The 14,703-nt window shown below is 49.5% G+C and overlaps 1 protein-coding gene across 3 annotated transcripts in view; it reads left to right on the forward strand.

Moving 5' to 3' along the window:
- The window catches only part of IGDCC4 (immunoglobulin superfamily DCC subclass member 4), a 96,720-nt gene that overhangs the window by 35,177 nt on the left and 46,840 nt on the right, over positions 1–14,703 (forward strand). For all 3 annotated transcript variants that reach the window (XM_061999974.1, XM_061999976.1, XM_061999975.1), the window contains exons 3-4: positions 7,010–7,151; positions 11,950–12,083. In XM_061999974.1, coding sequence (XP_061855958.1) covers positions 7,010–7,151; positions 11,950–12,083 — 276 coding nt within the window. The remainder of the gene's footprint in view (positions 1–7,009; positions 7,152–11,949; positions 12,084–14,703) is intronic.

Here is a 14,703-nt window from a genome sequence, read left to right on the forward strand (position 1 = left end):
TCTTTCATCTTCTGTGCTGCGAGATCCCAACGGATGGGATATTGGATGTCTCCCCTTCTGAATGGCTTTTGTGTGTGAAAGCTTGGCTCTGCCCTTATGTGGGTGGTAGCAGAAAAGAAAGAGTTTAATCTCTGGCAAAGCAACTCATCGGGTGAGAGCCTGGGCCGCTGACCGTAGTGCCTGGTGAAGCTAAGGGAGGTGCCAGGGTCCCAGTGGGGACAGGTACACTGAATTTCAGTTCCTAAACACTCTCTCTTAAAGCACAGCTGACTTCAGCTGGGGGAGGAAAGTAGGTAAGTCCAAGACAGTTTTACAATGCTTCGGTGTCAGTGAGTGTGTCCCAGTGTGGAAGGATGTGTCCAGCACCCTGCTGTTGAGCTGCTTTATGCAGCAGTAGAAAACACTGTCCTTGGCATTTCTGGATGAGGAAATCTTTGTGCATTAGCATGGTCTGAAATGCCTATAATGAGAGCCTCTCCTCCTAAACTAGACTGTGGCATTGGACTTTTACTTCCAGGCCCCTTCTACCATCATCTCTGTGTCTGACAATGTTGCCAGACCCCATGGCTAGGCAGGACGCAGAGCTTATGTAAATGTTGATGGATGCAACTGTACAGGGCTTTTTACAGGGCTTTTACACTTGCTCAGAGCTGCAGTAGGTGAAGATACAGAGTGGCTGTCCTAACACCTGCTTTACACTGGGAGGTATTTAGGCTCTGGTACCCCAGGCAGAGCAGCCCAGCTTTGGCCAAGCACATGTTTCAGTCTTTAAGCACTGTGCTGTGGAAACCAGCACTCCCGATGGCAAGTCAAGCTTTTGCCAGATCAGGGGGAAACCTTTGACCTTTGCAACATAGCCTCCTTTTCTGCTCAGGAAATGTTCACCGTGCAGCACCCATGGATTGCTGGCCACCCGTCCCTTGTGTTCCCTCCCTTCAGTGGTTTGTAGTGCCAGATAAGTAGCTGGTTCCAGTATTTCATTAACTGAAGGGAACCCTGAGGGCTGTGGAGGTGGAGTCAGGGATCCTGCACACAGATATTGTCTGGGGAGGAGGGAGCTGAGTAGAAAAGGCCTCATTAATTCAGGAGGATTTATTTGGCTGCTCCTGCTCCGTTCCCAGCCAAGCTGATTTAGGATGTATTCTGTTTTTAAGAGTGACTTGTGTTGAAGTTTGCACTGTGCCTCTTGCCTGGTGCCAATGGTTTGTGCCTCTGTTCTGGACCTGGGTTTACTGTTTGGTCCCTGATGTGTGTGAACAGTGGTGATATGCATCTCAAAACCCAGAGGCTGATGTAAATTGCCCGTCCCTCCCCCAGGATTTTTGCAGAGGAGTGTAAGCAGGTGACGCATCTCTCCATCCCATTCTGGGTTTTTCCCAGAAACAGGGAATTTCAGGTGAACTCTCTCACTGTGCCTACTCAAACGTCTCCTTTTATTACCATCTGCCCAGGGAAAGTGCTGCTGCTGCGGCCCATGCATCCACCTGACATGACATACTCATTTCTGGATGGAGAGCAGCGAGGGAATTGATTAATGAAATGCATCTCTCGCTTCCATTTGTTTTGTGGGTTGGGCAGAAGCACTTGCTCCATTAGCATTCAGCTGGTGCAAATGAGGACTGGAAAGGCTTGGGTTTTCTCCCCCTTCCTGCTGTAGTAGTCTATCCAAAGCAATCTGTCCAAAGCTGTTTACCTGTAGCTGGAGTTGCTCTTTGTGCTGACTGCCCTGGGCACTGCAGATCAGCACAGGGCAGTAGAGGAAAACCTGTTCAGCAGGTAGGATGTGTTGTCCCTGCCATCAGCCTGGGCTTCTGACCCCCAGTCTCCTTCCTTGGGCTAGGGATGCATCTTCCTCACCTCAGTGGCAAGGGAGGAGGGGTGGCTCTGTGACACCTCTGCCTGTTAAGTGAGCAGCTGCTCAGGCTGATGAATTAGGTTTGTGGGCTTCTCCCAGCCCTGTGTGCTCCCAGGTGGAAATACCAGGGGCGTTGTTTTAGTTGTGGGAAGGTGTAGTTTTCTACCTGTTAATAACTACATTTGTAAAGATTTGTTAAAGCTGTTAATTCAGCTTAAACATTTTGTGTGAGGGAGGTGCTAGAAAATTACAGTAATTGTTACTGTCAGATGAAGATGTTTGGTGTGCCTGGAGGGAACAGGCCTGCCTTGTGTGGCTGCTGGCAGCCAGTGCAGGAGAGCTTTGGTGCATCACTGCACCCAGGGGTGACAGGCCCCAGCAGCAACCAGCACACACACAGGCTCTCGGCGAGGAGAGCTTCTCTTTCGTGTGACACACGGCGTGGGGGGGGTTGAGGAGAGGCAGCCTGGGATTTACTCTTGTTTTAAGGATTTATTTTATGGATTTTAGGCTGTTTATCTTGCAGACTCGATGCATAGGTGAGTGAAGGCTGCAGAGCCAGGCTGGGCAGGGAAACCTCCAGCAGATGAATGCACAGGCTCTGTGCCATCCACAGATGTGATTTTTTGAGTAGGCGGGGAAGTGGCATCTGTGAGGAGGCAGGAGCAAGCCCTGTATGGATTAGCTGGGCAGCACAGGTCCTGGGCTGCCATATGGCCCTGACAACCGGGTGCTGTTCTGGTTTTTGCCTCCACCACTGAATCGCTTCCACAACTCTTTGTGCGTGTGTCTCTTCCACTCCCTTGGCCTGTTGAGAGGTAGAAGTGTCCAGAGATGGGTCATCTGGGTGGCATAAGTGATCTCAGTAGGGGCTGAAGTTGCTCTCATCTTAGAAATACCTACTAATAATTGTAAAAGGTACAAAGGGGACAAGCATGCCAAAAGTCTAGGGGCACAGCGCTGTGGGAGAGAGCACCGAGCCTGTATCAGAAGGCCGAATTCCTTGCATACACTGCATTTTCTGCCTGGGGTGTAGTGTTGCTGCCTGGCAGTCTTTCCAAGCTCACAGCCTCGTGCACCCATCAGGCTGCTGGGAGAGGGGGAGGGTGCTGTGTTTCACCATACTGCAGTCACCCCTGCAGCTTGGGGCTAAAAGCTTTGGCACATAGGGCTTGGCTCCAGCTGGGTTTAACTTGTCAGAGGGAAGGGGAGGGGAGTGGAGGAGAGGGAGCTGCTGTGCTCCATCCCTGAAGGCACAGAGCCTGGTGCTTTGGCATGTTGCTGAGGGCAATTTGCTGTAATGCTCTTCACCTTCTTACCTGCAGTGGGTAGTTTTTACTGAGTGGCCTATTAAGGTGTTTGGAGTAATCAGTGTAACAGGGCTGGGAGGTGTTTTGTGGCTTGGGATAGCTGTGGAAGCCAAGCCCTAGCTGAGGAGTTGAAAATAATGCCAAGCATGTATCTGTTGTCTTTGTTTCCTTTTTCCCCTCCAGCATCTTATTTCCCTGCCTCCCCACGTGAAAATCTCTCACTCTGCAGCACTTCTGCAGCAGTCCCTTCCATCAGAAGGTGTTTGTGGGAGAAGAGCAGGGGTCCTCCTCCTGAGGACCCCTGTGGCCCCAGGCTGAGTGAGGAGTGTGTTGGAGCCTGTCTTGCTCTCTCTTTGACCCACACACACATCTGTGCAGTGCGTCAGAGTAGCAGGACCTGCTTTCCAGTGCTCTCCTAACACAGCAGGCTTGCCTTGCTCTGATTGGTTCTCTTCTCCCAGTGCCAGCTGTTTGCAGCACAGCTCTGAGGCTGGATTGGATCACACTGTAGGTGCTCCACATGTGCTGCCTCCCTCCTTCCACTCTGGTACCCCTTGGGATGAGAGAGGAGGAGCACAAGGGATCACAATGTGCTGTGGTCTTGGTCTCAAGCTGAAGCAGAGTGTGCTTGTGAAGCAGTGATGAGCGTGGCCAGCAGGTCTGTCTCTGCCTGAGCTGAGATCCTGGGTTCTTGTTCAATCCTGCATCAAAGAAACCTTTGCACTGTCCTTACCTTCTTTTGATGTTGCTTCCCGTGCATAAAAGATCCCTGTTCGTGTTCTCTGTCGTCACCTTCACTAGTGAGGCTGCAGGCTGCTTCTTTTAGAGCCTGTAGAGGTGACTTTTTCTTCAGCCTGTCCTCAGAGATCCTCACTACCCTTGTCCTGATCTCATAAAAGAAATATGACTGAGCTGCAGTTTGCTCTGCATTGCCAGGGTTGGACCTGTGGCACCCAGTGAGCTCTCAGCCTTTGCTGGCCATGCTGGGGAGCTGTGCCTGTGCTTGGGAAGCCTGACAGGGCTCCCTCAGCAGGGGGCTGTTCAGTCACACTCCTCCACATCCTGATGAGGAACCTGTCATGGGTGTGTTGCTTGGCTTTTGAGGAGCACAGTGGGAGCCCAGCTCAGCAGGCAGGTGGAGCAGGATGGAGGTGGAAGGCAGGATCCTGTTCTCTGCAGGGAACTGCAAGCTTGCAGATGGAGGTCTGACAGGTGATAGGGAGGAATAGCCAGCAGCTCCTTGCTTTGGGACAGGTTATTGTCTGGATAACCTCCAGGAGGTCAAGGGCCACTATCACCTTTTGTTTGCCTTTTCACTTCATGCCAAAATGTGCTGATTTAAGCCTAGCTCACTAAACATCCTGCATCTGCATCCAGTTCTGTGCTCCCCAGCTCCAGAGGGACAGGGAACTGCTGGAGAGAGGCCAGAGCTGGGCTACCAAGATGATCAGGGGACTGGAGCAACTTCCTTATGAGGAAAGGCTGTGGGACTTGGGGCTGTTTAGTCTGGAGAAGACAAGGCTGAGGGGGTATCTCATTAACGCTTACAAGCACCTAAGGGTGGGTGTCAGGGGGATGAGACCAATATTTTTTCTGTAGTGCCCAGCAGCAGGACAAGGAGTGATGGAAAGAAGCTGGAACATCAGTAGTTCTACTAAACACAAGGAAAAGTTCTTTGGTGCTGAGGTGAGGGAGCCCTGGCCCAGGCTGCCCAGGGAGGCTGTGGAGGCTCCTTCTTGGTAGGTTTCCAGACTCACCTGGACATGTTCCTTTGCCCCCTGAGCGAGGGGAACCTGCTTTAGCAGTGGCTGGGGCTGGATGAGCTCTGGAGCTCTTTTCCAACCCCTGCCATTCTATGACTCTTTCTCTTCCCAAACTGTACAGAATGGACATGCCTGCAGCTGTGAGGGAGAGCAAAGAGAGTGGGGAGCTGCCTGCTGGGATTTATGGGGCCTTCTCACCGCAGGTGGTGCCAGTGGTGCTGCAGCTCATGCACACCATGTGCTGCTCGTCTCTGCAGGCTCTGGAGACTGGTCTAAAACTGCTGTAAACATCACAGCCACATCGTTGCACCTTAGATGGTGCTACTTAATAAAGAACAGAAGAGGCAGGTAACCTGACATGAAGTTGAGGGAACAGAGGTGCTTACAGATTTGTCTTTATAGAAGGATTCTTGCCTCTCATTGTGACCTTTCCAGGTACATGACCCTTCACACCTGCTGAAGTATTCCCATTTACATTTGTAGGATGAAAGAGAAGAAAGGGAAAGAGCATTAAGGATCTCTAGTGCCAGGAGAAGGTGGTTGTGATGGTGCCATCCTGAAGGTGTGCTGGCATTTGATGGGTTTTCTTTTAAACCCTTGAGTTTAGCGAGTTTTATTAACATGAGCTTCGGAGTTCTTGTCATCTGTAGAAATGGAAGTGGTTGAAGTGGTCTGCAGTGTGTGTTTGAAGATACTAAAGCAGTTGGCTGAACTGGGGGTCTTACATATTAATGTGTTTCCCAAACTCTTCCAGGAAAAACACTTTTCACTGCCATTTGTATTGAACTGAAAATCTAGGCCTTGGCAGAGAGCTGGTGGGAGAATTCAGTCTGTGGCTGCTGCAGAGAGCACCCAGTCACCTCAAACATGTGATAACTAGTTAAATGAAGGACAAACACTAGTGGCAGCTGAGAATACACCAAGGTGCAAATGGGTCATGTAAAAGCATTATATTTTCAAGACTCTACATAGCTTCTCAAACTAACACTGCAATGAAGTGTTCACGTGTGTGTGTGTGTGTGTGTGATGCAAAGGAAACCTCAGCTTTACAGTCCTATAAAATCCAGGGCAGTGATGGACGTTCTTGGGAAGTGATGGTAGGGCAGGCCCATAATTGTGTTGGAGGCCCAGCAGGTCACTCAGGTCCTTCTAAGCACTGTGCTGTGCTTGGCCCAGCAGTCAAGCCCGTTCTTAGCAGGGAATTTAGGTTTAATGTGCCACGTTTGGGATTTCTGGCACTTGTGTTACAGCATTGCTGGATGAATTAGTATGATTTAACAGAGACTTAATGAAAGCAGAAGCCAGTTTTTCTGGTGGAGAAGAATACAAGCTTTCTGCCCCCATCAAGGAGCCTGCATGCATATTCAAAACTCCACTGTGACTGAGATGCCTTCGGGTTATGCTGTTGACAGGACAGATGCTGACAGCCTCAGGGGGAGGGTTTCTGCTCTGCTGAAGTCAGCAGGGTTTTGCTGTGTTTGTGGAAGGTGAGGAAGGTGAGGCAGCTGGGTGTGAATGATGGGGACTGTGCAGTTGAGGAGCAATCGCACAGTGCTTTGTCTCCAGAGCAAGTTCAGCCTCTTAAGTAGAGAAAGAAGCATATAGACAGAGTTGAGCTTTGGAGACCATATGTGGCATCCATCCTCTTCCCCCTTAGCAAGGTGGCTGTGTCTGTATTCCCTTGGCTGCATCTTATCTGCTCCAGTAGGATGAAGTTGGTATTTGCTGTTCACTGTGGAGTACATGGATCATAACCCTTATGGTCTGTTCCTCTAATCTCCAGCATTGCCAACCTATGGGCAGTTGTTTTCTGTAAGTGACTTGACATCTGGCCTTGTTCTTCTTCTTGCCTTGTTTTAATTTCCTGTGGCTGCAGGAATGCTGTAACACAAGGAGGAACTCTCATCTCTTGGGGTTGTGTCATTTCCCCTCTTTTTTTTTTCCCTCATTCCTTATGTCCTTCCCAAAAGCAGCAAGTGAACAGACAAGGAAACAATTTAGGAATATAACTGCTGAAACCAGCTAATTGCATTTTCTCTCACACTGAGTTACTAACTTTCCTTCCCTCCTTCTTTCCCCAGCACTGTCACGCTTTTTCCAGCAGCCAGAGTCCCAGACAGTGGAAGAAAATGGCATGGCCAGGTTTGAGTGTGGGATTGAAGGACTGCCCTCCCCTGTCATCACGTGGGAGAAGGACCACGAAGCCGTTCCAGCAGAACCCAGGTGATTCCGTGTTTGCTTTCCTAGGTCAGCTTGTAGAAAAGCAAAACAAAAAACCCAATTTAGGATGTGGAAGTCCTTTATAAAAAGATGGAATGAAGAGGGAGATGATAGACCAGGTCTTGACCTGATGTAAGAGGAGGTGTTCAAGGGGCCCATGCAAACAAGGTCCAGGGTTAATGATTCTTCAAGAGCACTGTGTGTGCTCAGTAACCTGGGAAGTCTTTCCTTTAATTTGATTCACATATTTAGAGGTCATCTAGTAAAAAGCCCTGAGTTTTGCTGGGGGAAAAGTTAAGAGTCCTGCAGCACAAGTACCCCTTCCTTAATGAAAGTCAGTTACAGGCGTGAGAAGACGATCAACTGTTAGTTGGTCTGTAGATGTCACTCCTGCAGGGGATCAGTGGCTGCATCATCCTTTAGTTCTTAAAAACTCATTTTCTGTTGTGCAGAAAGAGCTGTTTTCCTCCTGGGGAAGTTAAGCCAGGAGGCAGGAGGAGAGGAGGGAAACAAGGGCGGGGTAAGGCCTAGGAAATAATTTTACAGTGATGACTGTTTCCATAAGAATAACCACTTACATCCTTGGGTCTGAAAGTGTGGCTTCTAAAGGTTTAAAGGAGGCTGTTGCTTTGTAACGAGAAGAAAATGAATTAGTACAAAAAGAAGGGGGAAAACCAAAAAAGAAGGGATTGCAGAGGGAAGTGTGCCACAGACAGAGGAATGGCTTTTTAATGAGACAGCTCGATGGATGTTGTGAAATTACTCTCTCAGAGATTGCTTTCAACACGGGCAGCCTGAAAATTGTTTTCCTTATAAAAGCCAGACCGTAATCTCTGGCTGCAGATCTTGCTTTTTAAATCATGTTTCAGCTAATATGCTTTTTTTCTGAAGGATTTGCTTTTTGTTGTGTTGTTGGATTCAATATAACCGGCTTTCGAAGGAATTAAGCGAATTCCAGGAACCGCTGGCTGCCAACCAGAGCGCTCTCTTATCCTTACCCCATCATGCCTAAGGACCAGAGCTCGGGCCAGCATGATTCCTGGGAAGTCCCTCCTGTACATGCTTCTGATGAGCCTATGAAAATGCAGTCAGCTAAGTAGGTGGCAGGGTGATGATTTCACATCCCAGAACAACAAAGTTAGGTGTAGGCAGAAAACTGGGCTCTGGGGCTGTAGATGCAATCCTTGGGGTAACATTGCTGTGTCAGTCTGTAGGTTTTCTTCTGAGAGAGAATAAAGGGAAGCTGGGTGGTTTTTTTAATCCTTTTCCTTTTTTTTTTTTACTTCTTTTGTGTTAATCTCACTTTTTGGGCTGTCTCTTTGGTCTTTGCCCACAGGTGCAGGTTCTAGTGTGGTGCCGCCTTGAAAGCGCTGAAGACTGAGCTTAAAAAATGCTTAAACAGCTCAGAGGGTAGAGAAGTACTTCATGTTGTTTTCAGAATACCCTTCCTGTCCTGCTGAAGTTCAGGACAAAACCTAACTTTCATATGTGAGTAAGGCACAGAAGTGTTTTGCAGTTCTGGCTCTGAAGTGCTTTGGAAAACTGCAGTCCACTGGTTTTAAATCTGCAGCAGCTGCTGAGTGGTGGCTTGCAAGATTTCTCTAGATTGCAGTTGCTTTGGGATGTGTGCTACATCTCTTGGCATAATCTCTTCTCTGTCTAGGTCCTGGCTGGGTTTCACTCTAGGCTCCACATTGCTGTTTATTTTCTCTAGAGCCAAGATGAGTACTTGCTAGGAACTGGAGGTCTTTGGAGGTCTGCACATAAACGCATACCCTTTAGATCATGTGGTCTGCAATCACAAGATGTTTCTCCACAATCTGGCTAAGTGAGGGTTTTATGTGTGTGGAGAGTTTGCTTGTCATGCATTGGGAGTGCTGAGGCTCAGGTTCATGTATTGCTGTGGGCAAAAGGGCTTGCAAACAAAGCAGCTTCCTAAAGGACTGGTGCTTTAGTCTACCTTGTATACCTTCAAGAGGCTGGGAGGAGGAATATGCTAGCACTTTTTTAGGGAGAAAATAAGGAAGAGGCTTGGACTGATAGCTGGAATAGGCTCTGCTGTACACAGAGTTGCAGGGTTTGGACATAAGGCTTGATTTCAGCTCTCAATCTGAAGAGGGGAGCAGTCTTTGGCCCCTCAGTGCTGTTCTGTAGAGTATCCTCAGGGAGGAGCAGAGAGGGGAACAGCTATATATCTGTGCCCTGTTGCTCCTGCAGCTCGCTGCCTTCTGTGCCTGTGATGGTTGGGCCCTGGTCTGAGTGTACTGCCCTTGAACGAGCAACCTGCTGCAAGCTGGGGGATTGGCCTTCCCTTCAGGGCAGTCCCTGTGAGATCCTCATGCTATGACTGTTAACGGCAAAACTGAGACTGCCAAGCTTCCAGCATTTCTCTTCCTCCCATGGCCTTTATCTGTCTGGGTTTGTTTTCTACGGAGTGTGTAGTGAAGGTGAGCAGACAAGATCTGCTTTTTGTGTGGAAGAAAAGCCAGCACCAACTGTTTGCTCTGAATCTTCAGGCAAACTGTGCTTCCTTGCAGAGAGCCCGGGGAATGGAGCACAGTGCCCTTGCAGGCTGCCTGGAGGCTTCTAGTTCAGGGCTGCCTGGAGCCTGAAGAGCTGGAGGCTTTGTGAGCTGCTGGGGGAAGTTGTGGGTAGAGTAATACTGCCTTTCCTCCCTCCTTGCTTCCCAAGGAGAGCAATGCTCACCTCTGTCGTGCCTTCCCAACAGTACATACTGCATTAAGTACATCTCTCCCCTGTTGACCTCGCTGAAGGGACCATCTTGAGAGATGTGTTGACTGAGTCTCCTCACTGCCTCTTGCCTCCAGCTCGTGCTCTCTTTAGAAACAAAATGGCTTGTTTCCAGCCTTCAAGAGGAGCTGAGTGTGTTGGCTGAACAAGACTGTGGACCCGATCCTGAGCAACCTGGTCCAGCTGACCCTGCTCTCAGAGGGGCAAGACCATGGCCAATTTTCCAGAGGCCCTTCCTTCCCAGCCTCAGTGCATCTGTTCTACGTTCAGTGGAGTGTCTTTTTGTAGCTGGGAGATGCTTTGCCTAGCATTTGAAATATGTTGATATTAATTACAGACTCAACTAGCAGATGTACGACAGAAATAAATATTATCGCAGTGGGAGGCTTTTCCTCCACAGAACTGAGAGGATGCAAATATTTGTCTCCTTTCTCCTGTGTCCTGATGAGGCATCCTGATGAGGGCTTGCGGGGTACCATCTCCTCTGAGGCTTCTAGAGCTTAATCCTGAGGAAAAGTGTCTTTGTAAGTAGCAGGAGCATGGATTTAGGGATGTTAGCAGTTGCCCTTGTGTACATGGGAAGCTTCAGTGTGTCTGTGTCCGTGTATCAGGCTACAGGACTGTGCCAGTGGAGACTGTGTGGTCACTGCAGAGCTGTTTTCTTTGCTTCCTTATCAGCTGTGAAGAGGACAAGAAGCCATGTGCTTAGATTGCAGCAACAGAGGTCCGGGATAGGGGCGAGGCGCCAGCAGGGATATTTGTCTCTGGAACAGACTGCTTAGGGCAGGGGAGGTATTTCCATTACTGAAGATTTAGGATAAGTGTTCACAGCAGGAGGTGTGCTGGGACTGTGGCTCGAGCACAGGTTGGGTGATCTTTTAAGGTCTTCATGAGCCTTGCTCATGGCACTCCAGCTGTCTGAGCACCAGGAGAACCACAGCTGTACGTACCACGTTTACTTACTGTGATCTTTGTGGATGGAAGGACTTAGTGTTCGTGGTTGTAACTTGTCTTTGCTGTGGAGTAGCTGCTATCCCTCCCCTTAGCAACTGCCTTTGAATGTGTCCTCTTCGTAATGAAGACTGATAACCCAGAGCTGCCTGTCAAAGCTCGCAGCTCTGTTTATAGAGGCTTGCAATTAAAAATGGATCTCATATATAATTAAAAAGGATCACGTAGGCTTTGTGCCTTGCATTCAAGAATAAAGAGGCTGCCATCTAGGAATCCAGGCAGAAAACGGAGATACTGACAGCCAGCTCCTACTTTTATGCTAATTGCTAATCATCTGCTTTGTTCAGTGTAATGCAGCAAGGATTGTGTTCGTGTTGTGAGCCATGTAGCCATTTCACTCCATGGAAGTGTTGCCCAGTAGACCCCATGGGCAAATGGGGGAGCGCTATTGAATACCTGGCTGTAAGTTTGCCAGCTTGTAAAAGCCAGAAACTTGTGGGAGAACAAAAGGAATTGACACAACCCAGAGTGGTGCAGCTTCAGGCAGCTGTGTCCTGGCTGCTGCGAGACACACAGGTGCAGCTGTGTATCAGTTGCTCCCTTCATGTACTGGAGGTGCAGCAGGAAAAAGGTGATGTTCAGATTTCTTTGCAAGGTGTTTCTTTCTCTGGCTACCAAGCCTTTGTGAAAAGCAAGTGGTGAAACTGGCTTGGTGTGTGTGAAGGCATTGGAGGCATGTGCAGGTCTGTGTGTACGAATGAGCACGTTGGTTTAGAATCATACAATGGTAGGGATTGGAGGGGACCTTTAGAGATCATCTAATTGGTTTCTGTCAGTAGAGCCTTGTCAGCCTGGTCTCACAAAAGCAGATCATTTGTTGTGAAGGCTCCATTGCCACAGACAGTTCTGTGCCTGCTGCTTTTTGAGGACCATCACTTGGGTGGTGGCTCCAAGGTTTGTCAGTCCCACTCTGCCGTGGTTACCAGGGTCTGCACATGAGGCATCTGCAGAAGAAAAGGGAGAGAGAAAAGTGCTTGGAGTTGCTGAGTAGCTCAGATAAGACATATCCCTTCTCACACTCTTCCTTTTGGTCACTCAGGTTTATAACTCTTCCAAATGGTGTGCTCCAAATCGTGGATGTGCAGGAGAGTGATGCTGGTTCTTACCACTGCGTGGCAACCAACGCTGCCCGAAAACGCTACAGCAATGGCGCAGTCCTCAGGGTCCTGAAAGGTAAGGTGCAGTGTTGGGCTGGGCACCTGGCTGCCAGATAACCATTGTCTGTGGTGGCAAGCTGAGCTGAAAGGTCAGTGAGCCTCTCTCCTGCTGATGTGGCTCTGCACGTGGCAGGCTTTGGTTCAAACTTGCAGAGAATGCATTTTATTTAAGACTCTGATGGGCTAAGCAGGCTGGGATGGGAGGTGGTGTCACCTGGGAGTCACAGCTGGCTGCCCTGCCCAGCCACAGGACTAGGCAGCCAGCAGCAATAATGGGGTTGTTTCTCTCTGCACCAAGGGATTTGTTTGCTGAGTGGATTGTAACAGCGGGTGCATTTTTACAGCCCTAGATTCCTTTCTGCTCGGGGGCTCTTAGGAGGGTCTGGCACCCTGCTTGCACCTTGGGAAAGTGCAGCATTGTTGCAGTCATCTCCAGTGGCCTTGGATGGCAAGACAGAGGATGATGCTTGCCCAAGCTTGCAAAAGAAATGTAGGATGGAGTAGTTGGCAGGACTGGGTCTACCCCAGCTTGTCTAGTAGAGTCCAGAGGAGGGTAAGCACAGACATCCAGCATCTAGTCTGTGTCCGTGTTGCTGGCTCTTTACTGAGCTGTTGGGTAGACTCCAGAAGTCTTTTTGTGGTGTTTGGGAACAGCCTCAGATGGGATTTCTTCTGGTGACACAGACTGTTGGAGGAAGGCTTTAGATGTGAGCTGGCCTTTGCCTCCCAGTCTGGGCCTCAGTCTCCGAGTGCATTTTTCCTCTGTAAACCAAGAGTGCGGTGGGGCAAGTCTGGACACGAGAACAGAGCTGAGCATAAATTCAGTGGGAGTCTCCACACTCCAGCATCCTTCCCAGCACACCTGGCTGCCTCCCCAGTACTGCATAATCCCCATCCTGCAAGTGGACAAACTCGCCGGGGCAGGGAGCCTGGCTGAGGTGTCCCTTCTCAGGGGACAGAGCCCCCCTGCCACGTCTGTCTCCCTGTTTGTGCTTACCCCAGGATATTTTGTAGGCAGCTTTAACCTTGAAAGCTCTGAAATCCTTCCCAGACCCTTTTGTCTTTGTTTGGGATCGGGTTGCTTGGCATTCTGCTACCAAAGTATTTTCACAGAGGTGGCTTTGCTGATCATCCATCAGCGGGGAGCGTAATTAACTGTGGAGCCTGAGAACACACCTCTGATCAATGGATTGTGTGGTGGAGGTAATCTGTGTGGAATCTGAAGAGAATTTGTGAGCAGTTGAACCGCTCTGTATCTAATTGCCAGCCCCTGCCAGATCCTCTGTGTGCTTAATGAAGCACAGAGCGAGGGCAGCGCTGGCGAGGGGCAGTTCCACGCTCCAGAGGCAGCTCCCTTCTTGGGCCTGGTTTGCCATGGATAAGTGATATTGATGGAGCCACAAAGGCGAATGCTCTGTCCTTGGCATCCTAACTCCTTCTGCATAATTGTATCTTGTCACTCTGCAATGTTTAATCTGCTTTGCAAATGGAGGCAAGTGGAAGAGGTTAAATGGGAAACGTTCCTTCTGGAGCACCAGCCGGCCCGAGCAGATTTCTGCCTGGAGTTCTCACCCAAATCTCACTTCTGCAGCACCACACCACCCGCTGGCTGCAACAACAAATATGTGAGGTTGAGTTTTGCACCAGATTGAGCTGATAGTGATGAAAAACATGCCTGTTAAATCTCTGGGGGGTTTTATAATTGGGGGAGAAGTATCTCAAAGACAGATGGGAAACTGCAGTGACCCGCTCGGGCTGCGAACTCCGCCGTGAGTGACTGGCATGGTGTTGATCCTCTTTTGTTTCAGCACTTCACCATCAGAGGCACATTTTTGGATGCCTGGACTGGCTTGAGGAGTGTTTTCCCCCCCCCCCAACCAGAAGCAGCTGGTTGTAGTTGGAGTGAACTGGTCAGACAGAAATCCTTTGTCAGTTTGGTTTTATTTGTTACAACCAAACCCAACTGAAAAAGATAGAGGAAAAAACACCCCCAAAAAACAAACAGAAGAATAATAGCCTGAAACACAGCTATTTACTGTTGCTTGAGTTGCTTACTTGGGAATTTCAAGGACCAGACTCCTATGTGTCTGCAGGCAGGAGCAGCTAAACTACATCTTCCCCCTACTGCTGATGGCTGCTGAGTTGTTTGTGCTGAGGTAAGACTGACTCCAGTCTTTCAGTCCTGCTGCTGTGCCAAGGCCCCTGGAAATGGTTTGTTCCATGGGACCTGGTGTCTGCTTACCAACTGTACCTGCAGCTCTGGTGCTCCACTGGCAGAACCAGGCACTGATGGGTGATGATGACAGAGGCTGTGCCTGTGACAGATTTTGGGGCCATGCTGGTTATAAGGCAAACACTTCCACTGGGTTGCCAGCCTTCAGGCCTGGGACAAAAAAAGTTCCACTTAGGGAAGAAACTACTGTGAGGGTGACTGAGCACTGGCACAGGCTACCCAGGGGCATTGTGGAATCTCCTCTGGAGGCTTCCAAACCCACCTGGACACGTTCCTGTGTGACCTGATCAAGGGGAACCTGCTTTCGCCAGGGGAGTTGGACTAGATGATTTCCAGAGGACCCTTCCAACCCTACCATTCTGTGATTCTGGGAATATCTCATGTTCATGCTTCTGCCCCTGCC

This window comes from Colius striatus, chromosome 7 (genome assembly GCF_028858725.1).
Source record: "Colius striatus isolate bColStr4 chromosome 7, bColStr4.1.hap1, whole genome shotgun sequence".
Taxonomy (NCBI): Eukaryota; Metazoa; Chordata; class Aves; order Coliiformes; family Coliidae; genus Colius; species Colius striatus.